The sequence below is a fragment of the Nylanderia fulva genome, unplaced genomic scaffold (assembly GCF_048542155.1).
Source record: "Nylanderia fulva isolate GAGA-0341 unplaced genomic scaffold, ASM4854215v1 Scaffold9, whole genome shotgun sequence".
In the NCBI taxonomy this organism is placed as follows: domain Eukaryota; kingdom Metazoa; phylum Arthropoda; class Insecta; order Hymenoptera; family Formicidae; genus Nylanderia; species Nylanderia fulva.
The window spans coordinates 5,266,894-5,292,795 of NW_028191026.1; the positions used below are offsets into that span (position 1 = coordinate 5,266,894).

The following is a 25,902-nucleotide window of genomic DNA, read 5'->3' on the forward strand; positions in this document are numbered from 1 at the left end:
ATGAAATAAAAAAAAAATTGCGCCAAGTGAAAGTAGAAACTTGTACCAGTGGAAAATTAAAGTTGCAGATATATAGAGTCGTATAATGAATCAGTAAAAATTTAAATTTGCAAATGTAGAATCGTACCATAAAAAAACTTATCTTTTAAAAAAAAAGATAAACAAGATGCCAAGTCCATGCGCCATGTGAAAAAGAAATAAAAAAATTTTAGTTAAAAAAACTGGGCGCGCTGCTAAGTTTCAAAATTACAATGCACCTTAAAGTAACATTAATTAATTTAAACACAAAACATATTTTAACTGTAATGAGTTTAAAAGTAACAATTTAATTTTAATATTGTTAGAATATTATTTAGCAGCGCTCCCAGTTTTTTTAACTAAAATTTTTTTATTTCTTTTTCACATGGCGCATGGACTTGGCATCTTGTTTATCTTTTTTTTTAAAAGATAAGTTTTTTTATGGTACGATTCTACATTTGCAAATTTAAATTTTTACTAATTCATTATACGATTCTATATATGTCTGCAACTTTAATTTTCCACTGGTACAAGTTTCTACTTTTACTTGGCGCAATTTTTTTTTTATTTCATTACTTTTGTTACGATTGTACATGGGTTTATAATCGATAATTTTTCATTCAATTCTATTGTACATGGGTTTGCAATGTAGGATTCTACATAAGTTTGCAATGGATAATTTTTAATACAATTCTACATGGGTTTGCAATGGTTAATTTTTCATAGGATTCTACATGAGTTTGCAATGGTTAATTTTTCATAGGATTCTACATAGGTTTGCAATGGGTACGATTCTACATGGGTTTGCAATGGTTAATTTTGCCTAGGATTCTACATGGGTTTGCAATGATTAATTTTTCATAGGATTCTACATGGGTTTGCAATAAAATAGGATTCTACATGGGTTTGCAATGGATAATTTTTGTTAATGGCGTGCCCTTAACTGGTCGCCTTTTTTTACCTTTTTTAAAGTACGTGTAACACGATACTACTATGTATGCGTGGTCGATGATAATGATGACGGGGACGTTTCTTAGTAGAAATTTTTCATATTTCGACTTTGCATTTATATATCTCTGCTTACAAATCACGTAGAGCAGAAATAAAGACACTTTTATTATATAATTCGAACTCAATCTATTGATTAAGTCTAGTATAAACTCGATTGCTTCAGCCATTATTGAGGATTCGAAATATTATAAAGACTCAAATGTCCGACTCGCGTTAAGATACACGGTGTCTCCGCTACGCCCTTAACTGGTCGTGAGACACTACCGTGTCTCTTGATTTTCACATAGATGTTCTGGATTGCTCCTCCCGTTAAGAACCTGGATACCGCCGTAAAATGTTCCTTCCCTCACAGAGATTCCGACCAGAGACGGGGATGACCACTCTCTCGCGAGAGGCGAGAGAGCCCCGGAAACAAAAGGCGCGGGAGATACTCTGCCTCGAGCCTCCGCAGATCCGGATACACAAAATTTCACCATCGATCAAACAATCGATCTGGCGGATTTTTGGGAGGAACCGCAAAGAGGTGCGCTCTTATGAGTCTTCCCGACGACCAATGTAGAGGAACAGCGGAACTCAATGCAGAGGAAAAGAGGAACGGCGAGAGAAAATTTGCATTAAGCAAATTCGCAGGGCCCCGCAGGGCACCCGGCGGCCCTGCCAAGATAAGGAGCGCCACGGGTGGAAAATGCCCAAATTCATTATCGGCGTGATTCCGACAGGCCTCTTGCTCGTCACTGTCTGGCGGAGCGTGGTCGAGAGCAGAGGTTCCTGCGCGCGGATGCCGAAGCATCAGAGGACCCAACGATACCGGTGAGACGAACGGCCCTATATACTTTGTAAAGCCGCTAAATTCTTTTTTTTGTGAGTACCGTATTCGGGAGAGAAGCGTGTCACGGCCGCGGCCGGTTATTAGATTCACCGGTGTAATTTCGTGATATTTCGGGAGGTTCGATTTAGAGTTTCGTTCCGCGTAGAATTTATCCCGGCGCCCGGCCGACCGCGTGCTCTCTCCCGCGCGTATATTAAGAGAGGCTCTCTCTCCCGCGGATACGCCGACAGTCGCCGCGATTTTGGTCACATTAATGTAACATCAAAGTATCGTCTCGTAATTACTGTGTTGTTTTCGTCTATTAGGATTTCTATATCGGAGAAGGGAAAATTGTCTAGAGTCACGCATAAGAAGTTGCATAATCTTTCTCGCGCATATCATCATTCGCGCATTTTTCGGATTCGTTGTAATATTGTGCGAGGGCGTGATCGATCTCAAAGGAAGGCGCGCGGGACCTACTCGAGTTTCCGGAACTTTTGTACTGCCTAGAATCATCAGAATGAATTACGTCACACGGACCTTATTAAGTCCCGTGCGTTAATAATTATTCGGCACGTAGGCGTGCGAACTGACTTTCGGACTTCCGGGTCCCGCGTGTCGCCCGATATCATCGCGTCGGGTCGTCTCAAAGGCGTGGAACAATAACAACGCGCCGCGTCTCGGCCGTAAATACGCGGCATTATATTGTTCGAATCGAATTACGGCCTCGCTTATTTGTATTTCGGCGTCACTAATAGGAGTTCACTCCATAGTATATCGAAAGAATATTGATTTTTCTTTCTTGACCTAACATTTTACTCAAGCTTTTATACAATTATTTTTCTGTCTATCTTCGTTCATCATTGTTCAAATATATTTAATGCTTGTTACATTTGAGCGATTTCAAATAGCCTCTCTCGAATTCCGTCCTCTCTCCCCCCTCTACCCCCTGACGATCTGAGCGAGTCGATTATCGCCGTCGCGGAAATTTTCGGGATAATTTACTGATTATAAAGGTCATCTGTCGATTTGTAAATTTTCAGAGTGGCGCGAATCTCGCGCCCAATTAAGCATATTTTTCGTGTTTTCGCGAATTTCCCGCTTTCCGCGCCGAAGGTGTGCCGTCGGCCACTTACATCGGCCCTATTTCTCGGATCCTTATCGATCCGACGGACTAATATCAAAACAACGGTTACAATATATATATATATATATATATATATATATATATATATTGTAACCGTTGTTTTGATATTAGTCCGTCGGATCGATATATATATATTGTAACCGTTGTTTTGATATTAGTCCGTCGGATCGATATATATATATATATATATATATATATATATATATATATATATGTACATTGTATATATATATATATATATATATATATATATACATTGTATATATATATATATATATATTTGTTACGATATATATATATATATATATATATATATATTGTAACCGTTGTTTTGATATTAGTCCGTCGGATCCGAGAAATAGGGCCGATGTAAGTGGCCGACGGCACACCTTCGGCGCGGAAAGCGGGAAATTCGCGAAAACACGAAAAATATGCTTAATTGGGCGCGAGATTCGCGCCACTCTGAAAATTTACAAATCGACAGATGACCTTTATAATCAGTAAATTATCCCGAAAATTTCCGCGACGGCGATAATCGACTCGCTCAGATCGTCAGGGGGTAGAGGGGGGAGAGAGGACGGGAGAGAGGACGGAATTCGAGAGAGGCTATTTGAAGTAGCTCAAATGTAACAGGCAGTAAATATATTTGAACAATGATGAACGAAGATAGACAGAAAAAATAATTGTATAAAAGCTTGAGTAAAATGTTAGGTCAAGAAAGAAAAATCAATATTCTTTCGATATATTACGGAGTGAACTCCGTTTTAGTGACGCCGAAATACAAATAAGCGAGGCCGTAATTCGATTCGAACAATATAATGCCGCGTATTTACGGCCGAGACGCGGCGCGTTGTTATTGTTCCGCGCCTTTGAGACGACCCGACGCGATGATATCGGGCGACACGCGGGACCCGGAAGTCCGAAAGTCAGTTCGCACGCCTACGTGCCGAATAATTATTAACGCACGGGACTTAATAAGGTCCGTGCGACGTAATTCATTCTGATGATTCTAGGCAGTACAAAAGTTAACGAATATATATATATATATATATATATATATATATTCGTATATATATATATATTCGTATATATATATATATATTCGTATATATATATATTCGTATATATATATATATATATATATATATATATATATATATTCGTATAACTTCCCGAAAGTAATACTTTATTACAGTCATCGAGTGTTACTCTTCGACAACTATTGTCACATATCGTTGCAAATAAATTAAACGTATAAAAACTGCTGTTGTACAAGCTGCAAAACTCTTTGATACATTCATGATTGCCGATAAGAAATAAAATATTTTATATTAAAAAACTATAAAAGAAATTTTTTTATAATATCCTAAAGTGAGTATATTACTTATTATAGCGTTATACGAAAAATAACATATCACCGTTATCGCAGAACAAAATTGTAATACGATATCGTAAGACACAGTAATATCGTAGAATAAAATAATTTATCACCACAATGAGTACGACAACATTGTATTTTAACGATACAACTTATTGGCTTCTGACCGCACTTGCCGTAACGTTAATTGCATTGTACTATTTCATTGAGCATTCTAGAGCAGTTCGTCTCATTAAAAAAATACCAGGTATGTATTCTACAAAAATTAAACTTCTTAATTTAAAAAGCAATAATATTTTTTCTTTTCTCGTTACTCAATAAAAATTTTTAGGTGAATTATTATTTTATCTAATATTAATTTAAAATATTCTTTATCACAAGGTCCACCATCCTTACCTATCATAGGCCACCTACTAATACCTCTTGCAAAGTCTCCAGAAGACATATTTAATATAACTTTGAAATATCGTGATATATATGGATTAGTAGCAGGCCTATATATTGGACATAAAGTAGCAGTCTTTCTGGCAGATCCACAAGATATTGAAATAATTTTAAGTAATCCTGCGCATAATGAGAAAGCTGTGGAATATGAGTAAAAAAAATCAAAAAATTCTACATCTATTATATTGCTTTTATATATTATATACAATAAAATTAATATATTATATAATATTAAGAATATTACTCGGCTCTCGAAATCAACATGTAATTTTATAGTAGCCTAACGCAATGTCTTTTGCGTCGATAATTAGTGAAAAAATTAATTTTTGCAATAACATCGCGTTAAGCTCCTACAGCCGACATATTTATAAAATTATATATTATTTCATGCTTGAAGTACTTCACGTAGTACAATATTACGTAAAGCAATATTAAGAGACAGATATCAATAGTTTCAAATCTTTCTTCTCCTTATTACAGATTCTTCGAACCATGGCTTGGAGATGGTTTGCTTATCACAAAAGGTGATAAGTGGCACAGACATAGAAAAATAATAGCGCTCACATTTCACATGAGTATTTTAAAGACATTTGTACCTCTGTTTTATGAGAATAGTATAGATCTCGTGAGACGGCTTCGCAATGAAGTTGGAAAAGAATTCGACTGTCATGATTATCTATCAGCTGTAACGGTTGATATTTTAACAGAAACTGCAATGGGAGTTAAAAGAGAAAAAAGGCAAAACACTGGATACGATTATGCCATGGCAGTGATGAAGTAGATATTGTTTTTTGTCTTAAAATTATAATATTATATTATTGAATTTTTATATATAAAAAAAGAATTCAATATAATTCAAATATTGTAGAATGAGCGATATTGTACATCGAAGGCAATATAATGTTATATTACGTTCTGAGTTACTTTTTAAATTTACCAAGCTTGCGAAGAAGCAAAAGAAAATGCTCAATATTATTCATACGCTGATAAATCATGTTATTAAAGAAAAATCGAAGAATATAGAAGAGAAAAATCAACAGCAAAAGAAAGTGCAAAATGAAGACAACAAACTTATGGAAAGCGTAAATGCGATCAAAAATGAAGGAAATGACCAAAATAATGATGCTAAATATAAACTGCATTATGTCAGAGATGATATCGATGAAAACGATATAAATGAAAAAAAACAACTTGCGTTCCTAGATACGATGATGGAATTGAAAAATGTTGGACAGATAACTGACGAGGAAATTTGGGAGGAAGTAAACACTATCATGTTTGAAGTACGCGTACTGCATTTTAATTACAATAATAATCTCAATTGTATAATGAATTTTCTAACTGACGTATTAAATTTTATAATAAAAAGTTTCCTTTCACTTTCTTTTTTTAAAAAATTTGGTGTATTGTAAGCTATGCTATTGTAAGTTATATTATTTGATGCATTGTTAGAAAACCAATTAGTGATTTATTACAGGGTCATGATACCACAGCAGCTGGCTCAAGTTTTGCACTATGCGCCTTAGGATGTCATCAAGATATTCAGGTAAATTTATTTGCAATTTAGTATTTTTGGAAAGAAATCTTTAAAATTCTTTATCTTTTTATACTCAATTTTTTCTTATTTTTTCACTAAATCTTATATAGTCATTGCAGTTGTGTGACATTTACTTTCTGTTAAAATTATGGATGATATTTGATTTCAATATTAATCGCAAGTCCATCTTCTTTTCTGTCCTTTCAACTTGATAATTTTTACTATGCAGGCTCGCGTGTATGAAGAATTGGATACAATTTTCGGCGACAGCGACAGACAATGCACTTTTCAAGACACTTTGGAAATGAAATATCTCGAAAGAGTTATTTTGGAAACTCTGAGACTTTTTCCACCGGTACCTGTCATTGCCAGAAAACTTAACGAAGAAGTAAAGATAGGTAAGTATACCTGATACACAACAATAATATGGATAATTATAAATTTTTTTATTATTTATTTTAGAAACTTACTTATGTAGAATTTGAAAGACTAAAATAGTTAATTTTTATGAAACAACAGTTACAGGTGATTATATTCTTCCAAAAGGTGCCACGGCAATAATAGCACAATTCGCAGCGCATCGTTCGGACAAATATTATCCGAATCCAACAGTTTTTAATCCAGATAATTTCCTACCGGAAAAAATGCAAAAAAGACATTACTATGCTTTTATTCCTTTCAGTGCTGGACCAAGGTATTTAATAGATGAAAGTCTTCGATACAGAAAATTATATACTTAAATTCATTTTTTATACTATATTACAAACATTTTGCAACAAACTTTTTTATGAAAATAACACAACACGTTGTCATATTTGACATTAAAAAATTTTGTTAAGGTCCTGCGTGGGGCGAAAATATGCTATGCTAAAATTGAAAGTCCTGTTGTCGACGATACTAAGAAATTATCGTGTCATTTCTGATGTGCCAGAAAAAGATTTCGTTTTACGCGCCGATATTATTCTAAAAAGGCATGACGGATTCAAGATCAAGATCGAGCCACGCAAACCAGTATCTTTGATTTAATTCAGGAAAACGGTGAAAGAATTTAATTCTCGTGCAAACGCGAGTAAGCGTTATACTATATAAGTTTGAAAATTATATTTTTTATATATTATACAATTATACATTTCGGGAGCGGGTATTTTTTTTAAAGGGCAATAATTCTGATTATAATATTTTTTCAGCACAATATTTTGATATAATGATATATTTAAAAAATTATATTTATTATATTTAAAATATATTTTATAAAATATATATATATATATGTATGGTATATGTATAAAACGTATATTTACATGTATATATAATTTATTGTATTTAATTTATTATATATTTCAAAAAATATCTACATCTTATCGTTTATCTTATGCGAATGTTTGCATTCGTGTACGTATATGTTTAAAAGAAAAAAATTATCAAATATTAAAATCGAATATTGCCATTTCTATTTGAAACACATCCTGTTTACATTTTCGTGTTTATTGGTACATTTATAAATTTCTGCTGAAAAGAGTTTAGGTCAAAAATTTAATGGACTGTTCTAATGCTTTCAAAGTTGATAAAATTGAATATTGGCATGCTCGATTAAATTTAAATCAAAGCTCGATTGCTGGATGATAATTTAAACGCGCATTATAAATAGTACAAATAATATTCTCATTCGAAAATTATGAATGGACGAGACATATGACCTCGAAATTTGTATTGACGTCAATTCCAACGTCAATTTAGGTGATGAAATGATAATTGAAACTATAGATATGTAAGTATTGAGATATATTCACCCAAATCATTAAAGAATGACCATAAAGAAGCGGTAACCGGTCTATTGCAATTCTGATGATGTCTTTCACCACTATGACGCCACTTTTGTGTTATGGCGCCATACTTGTGGTAAATTCATGTATTTTATATACACATTAAAGATGCAAGATATAATTTCCATACAAAACCAACGACATATTTTATGAGCTACCTATCCTAACGTTAATTACATTGTATTATTACGTCGAGTGTTCTAGAGCAATTTGCTTTGTGAAAAAGCTTCCATGTAAGTATTCAACAAAAATTAATTTTTTAATTTGATAAGTAATAATATTTCTTTGTTATAAAATAAGAATCGATTTTCAAGTTATATATTTCACTTACTATTTAACATTTGATTTAACATTAAACTCCTTTGATTCAGGTCCACCACATGTACCTATATTACGTCACGCATTAATCACTTTTAGACTGTCTCCAGAGATCACAGTATCCAAAACCATGGAATATCTCAATACATACGGATTAGTATTAGGCGGATATTTGGGAACGAGAGTAATCATTTTTCTGTTAGATCCACAGGATATTGAAATAATTTAGAGTAGCCCTGCACACATCGACAAATCCGTGGAATACGAGTAAGAAATCAAATAATCAAAAATCTACATATTATAATGTTTTTATAAAATTAATATAGTTATATAATTTCACGCTGAGTGATTTTTAGTATTATTACATTAAATAAAGGAGAGATTTCGACCATGGCTCGGAGAGGGTTTGCTTATCACAACTGGCGATAAATGGCTAAGACATAGAAAAGTGATAGCGCCTACATTCCACACGAGTATTTTGAAGACGTTTGTACCTTTGTTTTATGAGAATAGCATGGATCTTGTGAGACGACTTCGCGATAAAGTTGGAAAAGAGTTCGACTGTCACGATTATCTATCAGATGTAACAGTTGACATTTTAACTGAAACTGCGATGGGAATCAAAAGAGAAAAGAGGCAAAGCACTGGATATGATTATGCCGTAGCCGTGATGAAGTAGATATTTAACGTATAAGACGGGCAACAAGAGCTAAATCGCGGATGACAATGCGTTATCCTAACGAAACTAAATAATTTTTCGTTAGAATTAAATACCGGTGCACAAGGCACCAAATTTTTACTTGGACACGGCCAAGATTTTAAATATGAAATAATCTCATATTTTGAGATTTAATTTCAATACCCCTTTTTTGACCCCCCTACGGAAAATACGCGCTGCTAAGTTTCAAAATTACAATGCACCTTAAAGTAACATTAATTAATTTAAACACAAAACATATTTTAACTGTAATGAGTTTAAAAGTAACAATTTAATTTTAATATTGTTAGAATATTATTTAGCAGCGCTCCCAGTTTTTTTAACTAAAATTTTTTTATTTCTTTTTTACATGGCGCATGGACTTGGCATCTTGTTTATCTTTTTTTTTAAAAGATAAGTTTTTTTATGGTACGATTCTACATTTGCAAATTTAAATTTTTACTAATTCATTATACGACTCTATATATGTCTGCAACTTTAATTTTCCACTGGTACAAGTTTCTACTTTCACTTGGCGCAATTTTTTTTTTATTTCATTACTTTTGTTACGATTGTACATGGGTTTATAATCGATAATTTTTCATACAATTCTATTGTACATGGGTTTGCAATGTAGGATTCTACATAAGTTTGCAATGGATAATTTTTAATACAATTCTACATGGGTTTGCAATGGTTAATTTTTCATAGGATTCTACATGAGTTTGCAATGGTTAATTTTTCATAGGATTCTACATAGGTTTGCAATGGGTACGATTCTACACGGGTTTGCAATGGTTAATTTTGCCTAGGATTCTACATGGGTTTGCAATGATTAATTTTTCATAGGATTCTACATGGGTTTGCAATAAGATAGGATTCTACATGGGTTTGCAATGGATAATTTTTGTTAATGGCGTGCCCTTAACTGGTCGCCTCTTTTTACCTTTTCTTAAAGGTGATATTATATACTGTACGTACATTCATAGTATGAATATAGAATATTCGTATAATATCATGTGCTGTCTGGGAAGTGATTAATTGGCGTAGTGATAAATTTCTACAAGAGAATAAGGAGCCTTTAAATTCTTAATGTAAAAAATTTCAAGTAATTTTCTTTAATAAAATTTAATTAAAAAATTTAATTAAAAAATTTTTGAACATTGTGTTAAATCACATTTAAAATTGTGATTATTTCAATAAAAAAACATTTTGTGTAAAAAATATATTTTTTATATTTAATAAATTTTATATATATATATGCATATGTAAAATATTCTCTCTCTCTCTCTCTCTCTCTCTCTCTCTCTCTCACACACACACACACACACACAACGGGGGCCAAATCTCTCAAATTGGTTTCAAGATCAATTAGCCTGGATTCGCACCAGGGGCAAAGTCTGTTGGTAATGTCAAACGAATTTAGCCTGGACTTGCACCAGGGGCAAAGTCTTTTGGTCAAGTCTACGAAATTTAGCACGGACTCGAACCAGGGGCAAAGTGTGTCGGTAAGGGGCAAAGTCTATCGCACGAAGATGGCGGTCTCTTCTTTAGGCAGGCCTTTGGCGATCTGTCTATTAATCTGTGTCCGAATCTCCGATCACGTGGCCCGAGCGCTTCATCATTGCATCCTAAGTGCAGGTTAGGTCGCGCAGACACGCGGTACTCGTATTTCTCCTTCTCTCACTCGACTCGCAGCCACCGAATCGAACGTACCGCACCGGAGCCGCTCACCATGTCCAACAAACCCGCGTACAAAGTCGGTAAGCGATAAATGAGAGACGAGCATTACGAGTGAAAGAAAATGTCAGACGGCAAGACACGCCGGACGAATACGTGCACTCGCGTTTCCGGGATGGCGAGCGATGTTTCATCATTGCATGATTTGCCACATTTAAAGAGTGATTATTATAAAATCCTCTCACGCAAAAATATATACCACAAAATACCTACTTTCAGTTTATTAAAAGAAATGTATTGCCAGTATTTTTCTCTATGCTCCAAAAACTTTTATGTAATAAAAGAATTTTTAATGTATTTAAAAAAATAACAGCGAGATAAATAATTTTTTTATAGGAATATATATATAGTTGATAATAAAATAATTTGTCAAATTGTCGTTTTGCGCGTTGCTTCATATATTTTAGGATGCTATTTTTTAATGATTCTTCATTCTTTAATTTTTTCTCTAATAACTTCTATACATATATATAATTATAATATATTATTATATATTATATATAATTATCTATAATTATCGATTTAGATTTGTTTGAAATAATGTTTTCCGATTTTTCGACAGCTGATCTTACCTTGGCGGAATGGGGTCGCAAGGAGATCACCCTGGCGGAGAACGAGATGCCAGGACTCATGGCTATCAGGAAGAAATATGGACCATCGAAGGTGTTAAAAGGAGCACGAATCGCCGGCTGTCTTCACATGACTGTACAAACCGCAGTGCTGATTGAGACTCTGGTAGAACTCGGTGCAGAGGTGAGCTCTGAAAAAATATACTTTTGTTCTAAAGAAACGTTCAAGGACTTTATTTACATATATAATAATCGTTTTTGACATAAATATCTAATAAAATTAAGAGAAAGAAATTTCTGGTACTTTCTTTTATGTTAAAGAATAGATAAAATTAAGATGTGATGTCACAAATGAGATTACTATAATCATTGTATTTTTTATAAAACCTGAGTGGAATAGATAATGGATAGATAACCTTTTCCTCTTATGTCACTGGGACATTTAACAGCAAAGTGAATATAATAGATATTTGAATGAAAAAATATTTTGCATTTCAAAAAGTCTTTTGTACATATTTCTATTAACTTGAGAATATTACAAAAAAATACTAGGTACCATTACTTAAATCTTTTTAAATCTTATTGTGTTTCTTTGAATCATAGCTTCATTCATACAAAGAAAAACTGATTAAATTCTCCTCTAAAAGTTGGTCAACATATTTAAAGACACAATCATCCAAGAGTTTAAATATTTGGAAATTCAGTGTGTATACTCTTTGAAAAAAACCTAGAATTCTCAGGAAATGTTTTTCTATCTTGAAAAATCCTGGAATATTCATGGAATTTATTTTTAACTTAGGGAATTTTTTAAAAAATTGCCCCTTTATATAAAGTATATTAAAATATAATATTATATTAAACATTTTTTTATTTATGTTAAAAAATTATGTATAACAAAAATATATTTAATTTAAAATTGTATTTAAAATTTTGTTAAATACTTTAATTTTAAAATTATATAATGCAAAATAAAATTCGGCTCGTATGCAATTAAAATATGTGATAAATTAGAAGGCCAACTTGACGAGCTATAAGGTATTAATTACAATTTTTTATTATTATACGTCATATTATAATGTTACAATTGATAAACGACATATTAACATAGCGACAATGATATTGAAAAAGACTGTCGTACAGTCGAAACGTTTATCAATTGTAACATTATAATTATGACGTATAATAATAAAAAATTGTAATTAATACCTTATAGCTCGTCAAGATGGCCTTCTAATTTATCACATACTTTAATTTTACTTTGAATTTTGAACAAAAGTATTTGGAAAATCATGGAATTTATTTATAAGATTTGAGTATACACTCTGAAATTAAATTTCAACAAAATTATCCTTATATCGCAGGTGCAATGGTCGTCCTGTAATATATTCAGCACCCAGGATCATGCGGCAGCAGCTATAGCGAAAACCGGAGTACCAGTGTACGCCTGGAAAGGTGAAACCGACGAGGAGTACATCTGGTGCATAGAGCAGACCCTCGTCTTCCGGGACGATAAACCACTCAATCTGATTCTCGATGACGGTGGCGATCTGACCAACCTCGTGCATACCAAGTACCCGCAGTATCTCAAGGAATGTCGCGGCATATCCGAGGAGACCACCACCGGAGTGCATAATCTTTATCGCATGTTGAAGGAGGGTCTTCTCAAAGTGCCGGCAATCAACGTTAATGACTCTGTCACGAAGGTGCAAAATTATGGATAAACAAGTTTATTGATGATTCAATATCAATATATGAGGAAATAATTAGACTTACATCTATTTCAAATGATAATTTGCAATTATAAATTCAAATAGTCATTACACTCGCCAATCGAGATAATAAATATGATTGCGTAATAGAAATGACGACATAGATAAGCTAACGATGAGGAAATTATGTTATTTAAAGAAATCCTGCGCAATATAACGATGAAATAGACACCGAGATTTTTCATTGGAAGATAATATTTTTCAGAAATCTACTAAAATTCTATTAAATTAATAAAAATGATTGAAATGGATGTAAAAGTAATAACAGGACAAAATGAACTCTAATTTGATCTTATTTTTAATAGAGCAAATTCGACAACTTGTACGGATGTAGAGAGTCATTAATAGACGGCATCAAGAGAGCGACCGACATCATGATTGCCGGCAAAGTATGCGTGGTGGCGGGCTACGGAGATGTCGGCAAAGGATGCGCGCAGAGTCTCAGAGCTTTCGGAGGTCGCGTTATTATCACGGAAATCGATCCTATCAACGCCCTTCAAGCAGCTATGGAAGGATATGAGGTAAAATCAATTCAATGGTAAAAAAAATTCTCGTTTCAATCCTTGATTAAGTGTCTCTATGTCACAAATGGGGAGATTGATAAATCAAAAAATCAAATGTAAAATTGAAAACTGCTATATCAATTCGCGAATTTAAATAAATTTAGAAACAATTCAGTTTTCTCTTCAATTCAAATTCATGCAAATCGTCAATTAAATCGTTATCACATTCTCATTATATTAATTCTCAGGTGACGACAATGGACGAAGCGTCTATGAAAGGCCAAATATACGTGACTACTACAGGATGTAAGGATATCATAGTGGGTCGACACTTTGTAAATATGCCGAATGACGCCATCGTCTGCAACATAGGACACTTCGATTGTGAGATCGATGTTACGTGGCTAGAAAAGAACACTGTTGAAAAGACTAATATAAAACCACAAGTGGACAGATATAAATTGGAGAACGGCAGGTACGTTGTATTTAAAATTGTGAAATCAAAGATGAAACTGAATGTCTCTTCACAACAATAAATTAAACCATATCGTTCATATTTTAGGCACATTATTCTACTCGCGGAGGGTCGTTTAGTGAACTTGGGATGCGCGATGGGCCACTCGAGCTTCGTCATGAGCAACTCGTTCACAAATCAAGTGCTCGCGCAGATCGAACTCTGGACAAAATCGAACAAGTATTCGATCGGCGTGCACATGTTGCCGAAGAAGCTGGACGAGGAAGTCGCGGCATTGCATCTGAATCATCTGGGCGTGAAGTTGACAACTCTAACGTCGGAACAAGCTAAATATCTAGACGTGTCTATTGAAGGGCCTTATAAACCTAATCATTATCGATATTAGTTCGATTATTCGCGAGTGAGAAGACTTGCAATAAATCATCGTATAATAAATTGTTTTTGTTACAGTTATACAAGTGACTTTTTTTATAAAATTGAAATTAACATCATCTATTTTATACAGTATTTGACTAATTAATGCATTAAAGCTTGTCTCTCTTTGTAAGAATCTCCTATTGAGTCGAGCAATAATAATAATTTTGTTAATATTTAATTAGAGTCATTAGTTCGATTTTTAGTTATTTGATCCTATCACTTTTTGCTATTTCTGTCACATTTTCACCCTTTATCGTGAATTACTTTTTAAGCAATTTGATAAAAGGATATCGACAATACGTAAAACGAAAGAAAATTATGTATTCTTTTTTGTCATAACAATAACTATCACAGATCATGATTATGTACAATTTCGCCTACATTACCTATATTTTAAATAGCATTGAGTTCTCTTGTAGACAATGACAGCCACAACCAGTAGGGCATATTGTTTCTTTAGCAAACCATGCAGCTAAGTGCTCGATATGTCCACCGTGGCCACAAAACATGCAGAAGTTGCTTGCACCTTGATTTTCAAATGACATCGATTTAGTTTTATTTTAACTTATTTGATCACATATTATAATTATAATTGATACAAACCTTTGACTGTAACATGGCATACGATACATTGAAAGCTCAATCCCTTGCAGTTTGCACACTGTGGACCTTGGCTGATCTTGCTGCAGAGTCGACACTCGTTTTGCAACTCTACACCCTTCTGCACGTCGAATGGACATGCACTTAAATGTTTCAATACCTGCGCCCGACCATCCAATAGCTCCCATCTGTGCAATGCTTCAGCGTATGATTTCTTATAACCATCGTATAATGCTGTATATTTTTCGTCGAGCAATCTATAAACAAGGTACATCGGTTACATTAAAAAAAAATTAGTGTTGTCTAGCTTTATATAACTTACTTAATGTTCTTCGCCGAGTCCCCGAACGTGTCTCCAATGACTTTCAAATCATCGAGCGATTCCGACCACGAGTTGGACCGATGTTGTTTCAGATTCTGAAAATTCCATCCCTCCATCGTGGTATCCGCCAGATGAATCGTGTGGTAAGGTGAACCGCCAGGCTACAAATAATTATCAAATAAAATAGATTCGCAATTTGTGTATAAATTTTAATATTATTAATCTTAATATTATTAATCTTAATATTATCTTAATATTATTTAATATTATTTATATTAGCGTTAATTAATATTTATATACAATCCTTCATAATCGGGATTATCATTAATTGAATAACATGTGTGAGCTCTTGCAGAGTGTTTATCTATATGAAATATAGGCATAATTAAATATAGCAAACAGCACACATTGTTTAACCACCAACTGCGATTTGCTGCAAGCGATACGCGTGTTAATTTGTTTTTTTTCCTCATGAAACACACTCATAGAAGTGTGGGAAGATTTGTGTATGTATCCAGATTAATCAGGCGCAGCGAGCAAATCTGCATATGTGGCATAGTGACACTTTCCAGTCCGATGCTCAGAGGTGAATGTAAAATATCGATCACATAGTAGTCCTAGAGAAAACCAGAACACTTTGTTTTGTGAACAGAATTCAGAGATCTTACCTTTAACCACCATTTTCCTGTGGAAAGCCTCTATAACAAAACGTAACATATTATATTGTTAGCTATGATATATGCATAATTATAGATGACATAAAATATAAAAGATACGTCGGTACAGTATATTTTATATAGTACATTTGTTTAGTAATATAAGTTATATGAGTATTTTATATAATATACTCTTTATATAACTTATTATATAAGTATTTTATATAATATACTTTTTATAGTATTGCATTATTACATGAATAATAATACAAATCATCATATTAAATATTTGCATACTATACTGTCGTATCAAACATTAATACAAATAACCAAGTACAAAACATCACACATTTCCTCATGCATCGGAGGAAAGAGACACGTGCTGTGCATAAAAAGGTGTCTCCCTCCTTATTAAATATATGAGGAACGCATATGTTGAAGACGAAGATGTGACTGCTGAACATATATGTATATACATAATTTCTCCCATCAATTTTGCAGGATATCAGTGCTGTTTCACCATTAGGAAACAATTTCAACACATGGTACACTTTGCTTTTTCGCACGAATTACATACTTACACTGACGTTTACGGATTTGCTAGTCAGCCTGGTTTGTGCGGCGTCCGTGTTCTCCGATCGGTAGCTAAGTGCACAGCTCAACATACCGGCCATTTGAACATCAGATTGGTTAGCATAATGTTGTATTCTAAACAGAAATACAGAATAGTTAATATCACAATTAATCAATCGACAAAAATTATAATTCTAAAATATATATAAAGTATTTTTTAAATAAATCCTTTTAAAATCTTTTTTAGTCTCTTCAATTTTTATATCCCTCTTAATTAAAAAAAAAGTGTTATAATTTATAAAAATATCATTCAATTTATATTATACAGATTCAATATGTTCTTTTTCATACATGCAGCTTACATGTATGTTTTAATAAATGCATATAATTTTAATATATAATGATATATATATATATATATATATATGTAAAATCACAAAAATATTTAACAATTTGCTTACAGAGAGTGAATCAAATGTTGACCCCAAGGATGTAAAAGCCATGGAGCGTCAATATCAGAAGATTGGTTTGATTGAGAATTCTGCTCGGTATTGGAAGATGGTTGCGAAATAATTAAACCAGCTAAACACCAAGTTTGAACTAAATCAGGTCGTTCCAACGTAGCAGCCACATTCGCGTTATACTGACACATAGCAGGAATGTCAGCGGTATTGATTCTATAAAGAAAGGAATAAAATATATTGTAAACTCTTTAAAAATGTGCTCAAACATTATATACAATCATCGTACTCACGTGTATTTCTCAGCGAGTTCCTTATTAACAAAGAATAACGATGACACGTCGTATATCATAACCATTGGATGACAATTCTTAAAATAGGATCGATCATGCATTCTACCAGTTCCATGCAATCCACGTCGAAGATCTTTCTGCTAATGTTAGAATTATAATTACACATAAAATAATATATAAACTAATTATTAATTATATATAATATATACGCGCGACTTATTTCAAGTGAGAATGATGTAAATTGTTATTATGTTATTGCTGAATTTTACTCAATTTTATATTTATAAAATAAAACTGCACAATTATAAGATTGTTTTTTATTAATGCAAATGTTAATATATAACAAGAAATCATGTTAGAATGATTGCTCAGAATCAATATTACCATTTCATAATTTTATAATTCTATTTATATCACTTATTTTTTTTATTTAAATATGCCTTACCCGATCTTGGAAGTAATACGAGCTGATAGACATATTGTCGTTGGTTTGCACATAGGAACTCCGATACATATGCATAAAAGATTCGCCATTACCAATGCTATTGTCCAAGGCGGAGAGTGCCCTGGGTGTTGCATCTTCCGGCTTCATCAATGATCTTCTCGTGTACGAGGGACGGCCGAAACAAACGAGGATACCTGTTCAGAATCGAGAAAAACGTGTTAAATTAAACATTGAGAGGTGATATCAAAGCGATATACGCACCTACGCAAGAAAACTTGGCGCCAGACGTTCTAGGAAACGGTATATAAGAATCCTGATAATTTGCGCAGATGTTGGGTGAGCTCAAAAAGGTGCTGTTATCCTGCATGTGATATGACAAATGACTGCTGTCATCTTCGTCCTTCTTGCACATCTATATGCAAGCACAAATAAAGATATTTTTACACACTATGTTCTCTAACTATATTAATAATATATAATTATATAATATGTATATAATATAATTAATAATATAATTCGATAAAAAAAAAAAACAAAACTTGTTTACTTGTTCTAAAGTTATAATTAGTTGCCGAAGACACGGTTCCAGGCACGATCTGTTTTTCCTGACACGATGCTGAGCAGTTTGCGAGAGAACCTTCAGTAATTTGGTCATCATCGCGTTGTCGATTGATGTGCCGGGACAAAATTGAAAGGTAGGCTGCGCGCTGTACGGATAATTTACGGGAAAATTTATTTTTAATATCACATTGTAATTCTTTGTACACGCGGTTATCGTACAACTCCTCTCCGTGGCGTCCATTGCGTTTACCTGGAACGAAACACCAAGTCGTTAGTTTCTTCATCAATTTGTATCTCACTTATAAAGTAATTTCTACGAGTTACCTCTATATTTGGTATATTCATATTTATCAGGGAAAACTCCTGCTGCAAACTCTTTGGCTGGGTGGGAGACGAAACTTTCTTGGAATTGTCTGGAAGATTGACAGTTTCAGATTGTGATACAGGCTCATTCACTTTAGCCGTTATATAATTTATCTCAGGTTCACTCTGAGAAGTGTTAAGCTGCAATTCTTGAACGGATTGCAGAGTTCCTATAAAGACGTTCGTTGCATTAAAACTTTATTATTAGAAATATCTCAATGTGTCTTGATTGAATCCCATATACATACTTAGATTGTTCTCCTCAGAATACTGACTGTAGACTGACAAACCATCGTCCATACCATTACTGCACAACTAAAAGTGAGAAAAACTACTATTATCCCAGTAATTTTTGCAATTCGAACAAAACTGTATCAAAAAAATATATTCTTACTTTCTTTATAAATGGATTAATTTTAAATATCCTTAGGCACTGATCCTTGGACCACGTGACGAGTTCGAATTCGCTGTTTTCTATAAGCAAATAGGAATAAAATTGTAACAATATACAAATTTGAATAATTTTTAGCACACATTTCAGTTAAAATACCTAATTTTAGATGTCTCCATTGAAATTCGAGCACAACATCTGTGTGACCTACAAATGTATAGATTGGTGCACTAAGATTCGACGTATTCCATAGCAAAAGTCTATTTTCTCCACGACGCAACTGTGGTACCACTATTGTCACTAAACCTTCCCCAAAAGGCTGTAAAAATTCATCAATGTATCATGAGTATCATATAGATATTATAAATCTGAAGTACAATAATCATTCTGAATTCAACATGCATTCTTACAGTATATCTCGCCCTCCATACAGGAGAATTCGTTGTTAAGATACTCTCGGCTCTGCGCGGATTGACAATGTCGAAAATCTTGACGGTGCAATCTTGACTCGATGTTGCCAATTGATTTTGTTGGAAAGGACACCAATCTAAACCATGTATCTAAAATCACTTTGATTTTGATATTTTCTCACAAAAATTATTCCAGATATAAACACAACATATAATTAAAGTGTAACAAAGTTGTGTACTTTGGTCAAGTGGGCTGTTATATATTGCACAGGACTTGTTGCCTTTCGCTGATCCCATATCTTGACATCTCCATCATGCGCTGTGGCTAAAGTGTACGTTGATAGTGGATTCCAACGTACTTGGGATGATCCCACTATAGGAAAGATATCAAAATGCTTAATATTTCTCGTTCAAAAAAGAATCATCTAATTTATGCTTCAATTTAGCATCTTACCAACTGCAGACAGAGACACACATGGTTTCCTTTGATCACGTAGGTCCCAAATATGTATAAATGTGTCAATGCTACAAGAAGCAATAATATCTGGTTCTTTGGGATGCCAATTTAGATCGCTAACCACACGAGTGTGAGCTTTTAAGCTCTGCGTAGTTTGCAATTCATATCCTCCTGCTCCATTAAAATTCAATATCTCAATTCGTGTGTTGCTCTAAAATAAAAAAATATTCTATAAAATAAAATACTTGCAGCTTCTCTCAAATAATCTACTTTTTACAATGTACATATATATTTATATAAAAGAAATATATAAAATCTTACAGAAATTGCGCACAAGTGACAATTTAGATCAGATGGATTCCATTCAGCAGAGCCAACCTCGTATTTGCTCTGTCGCTGAAACTTTTTCACCGCATTCACATCCTCGTCCAAATGTTTTACTGCCAGATATCTGCGTCTAAAAGATATAAAATAGTATCGTTATGAAAAATATGGATCATACTTACTGCATTAATAATAAATATCTACAATGCAACTGTGTGAGGGATTAGTTTCTAGCTTGCGCAGTAATTAGAGAAGGCTGCAACATAATTATTTATTGCGCTAATTTTAAAAAGTGCGATTTATCACTTACCCGGCTAACAAAACATAATTGCCGGTCGCGTCCACAGCCATGGTGTTCGCCTATGGACAATAAAAAAGGAGAAATCAATGCATAAACAAACGAATTTTTTCTTTTTCTAGATAATAATAAAAACAGTATTCTGCTATTAATTTATTAATCAAAAGATCGTCGCTATTTTTAAACCGACCTGTAAATCACGGTGCTCCGTAACCACATAATCGCTATTTCGTTTAGACATTTTTTAACAACAAACTTGTGTCATTTCCCTCACCATCCTGCGTCGAAATTAGTTTGTGATCAAAACACAGGCCTCTTTAAAGTCACTAGAAAGGAATAAACCAATCAGAATCCCCATTTTTAGGTTATACCAGAAATCGAAATAAAAACATGACGTATTCTTTAGGGTGCGTTCAAAAATTTTACTCAAGAATGCACAAGTGAATTAACCAATCAGAATCCTCCGTTTCTATCTGAAAGATTTTTTATCGGACATTGTACGCACGAATTAAAACAATTACAACAAGATTTAATTAAAACGCACATTCAAATCGATCGAAATAAATAATAATGCGCACTAGCTGCGACCTACCTCTCACCTTTGCGTCGCATTCCATTCTCCCCACTCCTCCGCCCCCCACCCCAACGCTCAACCCCCACTCTTTATTCCCCGTGCGCTGACAGCTGTCACTTCGCCGCGCATGCGCGCGTCATCCCCACTCCTCCGCGCTGTGCATTCCGCAGAAAGATGTCGCGTCAATCGTCTCGAGCGATAATTTCGCATACGCGAGACCATCTAAAAGATTTGTAAACCATAGAAGAAGAAGAATAACACACCTACATATATGAAACTCACACATATACATATATATACGTGATAATATTTCGAAATAATCTCAAGAGGAAATTTCTGAAAAAATATCTCATTTGTTATCAAGTTTGCCGCATTATTGATTAATTACTTTTTATATTTGTGCATTCTTTCCTGCCCCCCCCTCTCTCTCTATATATATATATATACATGTGTGTGTTGTGTGTGTATGCATGTATGTGTGTGTGTGTGTATAGTAAATCAATTTATATATGCATTAAAAAATTCTATTATACATAAATTTGAAAATTCCACAAAATGGGGAAAGTGACAGATGAAGGAGTAAGAAGTTCAATAAATTCAATTACGCTTTCGACGACTTTATATTTGCGTCCTCGTGCAAAGAAGTTTGAATATACAGCTGACTCATTTTAAATACGGAGTCGCAATATTTCTGTTTTGGGATGAGAAAAACACTGGTCACGGCTTCACACACACAATGCGCGCGCGCACGTCAAGGGACGCGTCACGCACACATGCGTACCGTGACGTCACGCGATTGGCTGCACGCTTCTTGAAGCGCGGACGTGCGAGAAGGACAGACAAAGAAAGAGAGAGAGAGAGGGGACGATAAGGCTTGCGCTCTCGCGACGCTATTTCTGTCACGTACGTACACACATACACAACTGTATATAAATACACACGTATACGTTTACGTGCGCAGTAACGCGTCTCTGACATCGAGTCGCAATTAGTTTGGTAAATTGGTGAAGCTCGCGAGGAAGGTCGAGTGCGAGGAAAACCTTAAATAGGCGACGTTCAATAGATCTCGACAGTGACCGTGATACTCCGTCAACAGTGACGACAATGTTCGTGATTATGGATTGTTTTCGTCAGTAGCGGACGCTACCCACCAAGTTATTGTGTCTCTTCTCTCTATCTTTCTCTCTCTCCATCTGTCATTGCTCCCGCTGAGGATCTCTACGTCTCTCCGAGAGCAAATCGGTGAAACCCGTCGTCGAAAGTCCTCGTTCGTGTGTGGGTTTTCGTGGCCACCTTCGCCGGAGACGATAATCGTAAAAAAAAATAAAAAGGCGAAGCGCCTTTGTCTCTCTCTTGTGAGTTCATTGCGTTGTGTTTGTTGCCCTCGTCGTTTCGTGTCTCGCTCCCTCTTGTTGGATCTTCGTGCGTTCTGTTTCTCTCGCTCCCTTTGAACGAAAAGTCTACAAGGACTCGCTCCTGGGCGTCCTTCTCTCCCTTTCGCGTTCACGGAACTCCGTTCTAGAACTCGATCACCTTTCCTCAAATCCTTGATTAGCTATCTGTAATGTGCAAATACAGTAAACAAGCCGGGGAGATCACTACGTTGACGATTAATCTCGTGCACTCGAAGAGGAAAGGAATCTTCATACACATAAAAGAGATGCCCAACGACCTGATAAGTCTTCGAAGTCGAAGAAGCTTTCTGACGTTTCGCCTGTACTGAAGAGCTTTGGTCGATTGATGAGACAACAATCTGAGGAAAATCGATTCAAGATTCGCTTGGACGGCGAGCAACTTGACAGGAGACCTCTCTCAGTATCACGGAATGTCAACATTGTAAGAGGCAGGTTGACACCTGGTCTAGGAGGATTAAACGCAACAATTTCCAGCCTAGGGCTCGGTTGTTTGGAATAATCAGAGAAATCGAGACTTACTGTCATCATGAAGTTGCTGGAGAATACGCGCTTCGAAGCTTTAAACAGTGCCTTGTCAATCAAGACCGGAGATAGCAAGATAATTGCGAGGTAAGCTCAACAGCTTTCTTATCTTGAATCAATTTTGATGGTATCTACAATACAATTTTTATTGTTGCAGGATTGAAAGTTACTCTTGCAAAATGGCAGGCAATGATAAACAGATGTACAAACGATTTAACTCGGAGGAGGGAGTCACTCCGCATGATTTGCAAGCTTTATCACCGCCGCAGACATTTCTGGGTACCTCTCCAGCTCAGGGATACTTGAGGTATCTTCCAAATATATCTCTGCCTGTCATAAATCTCAAACAAAACAGAAAGTTACAATATTCTGTTTAATCAATATGATAACTTACTCTGAACTATGTTTGCTTTTGAATAAAACCACATCATGCATTGTACGATTTAGTCTCATTGATACAATGTTTTTTTTACAGTCGTAGCGTCTCCGGCGACGAAGAGGGAGCAATTGCGCTGTGTGATACTATCAACAGAAGAACATTGTTTTATTTGACCACTACGTTAAATTCAACTTTCAATCAAGATTACGATTTCTCAGATGCCAAAAGCGAAGAGTTTAGCAAAGAACCGAGTTTGCAGTGCGTAAAGAACGCGGTACAAAGCAATCTCAGCGCCACTGCGAATGATCATTATCGGGAATTGCATGATTCTCTTTGGACGGCTATCGATGAAGAGATAGTGTTGAAGGAATGTGATATCTATAGGTAAACATTCGATGATCGCTTTACTGTATAAGATTGTGATCTGCAATAAATTATTTATATAAGATAGATTATATGAAACATGTAAAATAATTAAATGAGAGTATACTAAAAAAAGAATTCATTTTGCAGTTATAATCCAGATTTTGCATCGGATCCATTTGGAGAAGATGGATGCTTGTGGTCCTTTAATTACTTGTTCCACAATAAAAAACTAAAACGTATTGTAGTTTTCACGTGCAGGGCAGTAAAGTAAGTATATGCTCTTTTAGAAGAAAATAAAATTTCTTTTTTACTTTGTACGCGTTTAACACATTTTTATTTTACTTCACAGCCCTCTCTATGTAACAGACTCCGGAGTTGGTAGTGACTTCGCAATGGATGAGGATGACGAGGATTGTTATTAAATCAAACATATATAAATGGTTGCAATCCATACAAGTTCATAATTTTCTTTAGACGTATAATGGCAAATGAGTACTCGTTTATTCCCAACTCTACGTAACTTTGAATCTACTACCCATTATAATTTTTGTAATAAGTTAGAACGCTTTGAAATATTGCAAGAGTTTAGAATTTCTGTAAACTTATTAATAAGTCACTTTATTGCAAAAGTTTTTAGAAGCTAAACATCATATACTTTCACATAGTTTATTAAATAATATTGATATTTAATACTTTGTAACGAAATCTCTTATGAGAAAGAATAATTTTTTTTATAAAAGATAGATAAAGATTCATATATCTCTTACATATACAAATATATATATATATATATCTCTTTATGTGAAGAAAAGATTTTATGAATTTATTAGAGCAAACTAAAGATTCTCTCTTCTGGCTCTTTGTAATGTGATTACGTTATCACTCTCGATATAATGTATTGTAAACATATATTTTGAGAACAAAATGTGTGTGCATAATAAAATCCACTGTTATATATATATATACATACATAATTGTAGCAATTTTTCAATCATAAAAAATTAAATCACCACCTGCAACTTTATGTAACAAATTTTATATATTATTTAATTTTAAAATTATTAGCTTTATTAAGAGAGTAAATACATATTCTCTTTCTCTCATTTTCTCTTCGTTTCAATCTTTTTATTGTTAATAATAAACAAAAAAAAATACATTAATAATAAACAAAAGTAAGATATTGTTAATAATAAAAAAAATACATTAATACATTTTTTAAAAATTGAATTACGTGCGCAATCTTCTCGTTATAATGAGTAACATTCAGTCAAGAAAAAACTAGATCTAGTTACAAAAGACTGCGTATTTCCTTTTACAAAATAACCAAGCAATTCTCTAACTAGCTGCTAAAATTTGCTCCGTTCTCTTATCACAATTGTATATTATTCGTGTTCTAATTTGACTGCATGTATATTTATATTTCATCAGAATGTACTTTTACTGAATGTCAAGTGGCATAACACTAAACATAACGAGAAAAGGAAATTCTCCTTTAACGAAATTCTTAGGTTAAATCTATTTTGAAAGCTCAATATGTTTCGATTTCTGGTATGTCGACATATACATATATGATGACTCGTGCAGTTTTTTAAATGCATAATAATGATTTGCAGATCAGTCTGAGTATTGGAGTGTACGCCGGCATATATATAGCACAAAACTATGAGGTATGTTATGCATCTGATAAGATAAAAGGTTTATAATTGATTGCTCAACTTAATTACAATGGAATATATAAACAGCTGTCAATACATTCTTTCATGCATGTGATACGAAAATATTGATACGATAAGCACTTTTCAAAGTTGATCTTTGCTTTTTGTATGCTATATAGGTAC

At 34.0% G+C, this 25,902-nt stretch overlaps 4 protein-coding genes across 10 annotated transcripts; 3 read left to right on the plus strand and 1 right to left on the minus strand.

Annotated features, from left to right (window-relative positions):
- Positions 1–1,699: 1,699 nt before the first annotated feature.
- On the plus strand, positions 1,700–8,300 carry LOC114930024 (cytochrome P450 4g15-like). Of its 3 annotated transcripts, none has more exons than XM_029301770.2 (9): positions 1,772–1,839; positions 4,378–4,609; positions 4,744–4,957; positions 5,287–5,583; positions 5,675–6,089; positions 6,284–6,352; positions 6,573–6,741; positions 6,863–7,037; positions 7,183–8,300. In XM_029301770.2, the coding sequence occupies exons 2-9, from the start codon at positions 4,480–4,482 to the stop codon at positions 7,367–7,369; spliced, it is 1,656 nt and encodes a 551-aa protein (XP_029157603.2). In that variant the 5' UTR covers positions 1,772–1,839; positions 4,378–4,479; the 3' UTR covers positions 7,370–8,300. The 3 variants fall into 3 exon arrangements, with proteins under 3 accessions (XP_085345877.1, XP_029157603.2, XP_029157604.2); XM_029301771.2 differs by lacking the exon at positions 1,772–1,839 and adding an exon at positions 4,299–4,355 and having other exon boundaries at positions 4,414–4,609; XM_085489751.1 differs by lacking the exons at positions 4,378–4,609; positions 4,744–4,957 and having other exon boundaries at positions 1,700–1,839.
- Positions 8,301–10,701: 2,401 nt separating this feature from the next.
- Ahcy (adenosylhomocysteinase) lies at positions 10,702–14,832 on the plus strand. The gene is made up of 6 exons (XM_029301772.2): positions 10,702–10,944; positions 11,484–11,674; positions 12,852–13,193; positions 13,565–13,780; positions 14,011–14,237; positions 14,325–14,832. Exons 1-6 carry the CDS (start codon positions 10,917–10,919, stop codon positions 14,620–14,622), a joined length of 1,302 nt encoding a protein of 433 aa, XP_029157605.1. The 5' UTR covers positions 10,702–10,916; the 3' UTR covers positions 14,623–14,832.
- Positions 14,833–14,955: 123 nt separating this feature from the next.
- Wdr59 (WD repeat domain 59) lies at positions 14,956–21,444 on the minus strand. 5 transcript variants are annotated; one of them, XM_029301763.2, is made up of 21 exons: positions 21,401–21,444; positions 20,999–21,134; positions 20,821–20,870; positions 20,508–20,643; positions 20,184–20,397; positions 19,969–20,102; positions 19,730–19,879; positions 19,479–19,638; positions 19,323–19,402; positions 19,177–19,243; positions 18,890–19,098; positions 18,552–18,815; positions 18,266–18,416; positions 18,005–18,198; positions 17,560–17,699; positions 17,267–17,482; positions 16,814–16,940; positions 16,245–16,274; positions 15,577–15,737; positions 15,258–15,511; positions 14,956–15,180 (listed from the first exon to the last, which is right to left on the minus strand). In XM_029301763.2, exons 2-21 carry the CDS (start codon positions 21,047–21,049, stop codon positions 15,041–15,043), a joined length of 2,928 nt encoding a protein of 975 aa, XP_029157596.2. In that variant the 5' UTR covers positions 21,050–21,134; positions 21,401–21,444; the 3' UTR covers positions 14,956–15,040. The 5 variants fall into 5 exon arrangements, with proteins under 5 accessions (XP_029157596.2, XP_029157597.2, XP_029157595.2 ...); XM_029301764.2 differs by lacking the exon at positions 21,401–21,444 and adding an exon at positions 21,259–21,390; XM_029301762.2 differs by lacking the exon at positions 21,401–21,444 and adding an exon at positions 21,235–21,390.
- Positions 21,445–21,870: 426 nt separating this feature from the next.
- On the plus strand, positions 21,871–25,023 carry Maf1 (repressor of RNA polymerase III transcription Maf1). Its single transcript, XM_029301761.2, has 5 exons — positions 21,871–23,406; positions 23,477–23,626; positions 23,795–24,082; positions 24,212–24,331; positions 24,414–25,023. The coding sequence occupies exons 1-5, from the start codon at positions 23,324–23,326 to the stop codon at positions 24,484–24,486; spliced, it is 714 nt and encodes a 237-aa protein (XP_029157594.1). The 5' UTR covers positions 21,871–23,323; the 3' UTR covers positions 24,487–25,023.
- Positions 25,024–25,902: the final 879 nt, after the last annotated feature.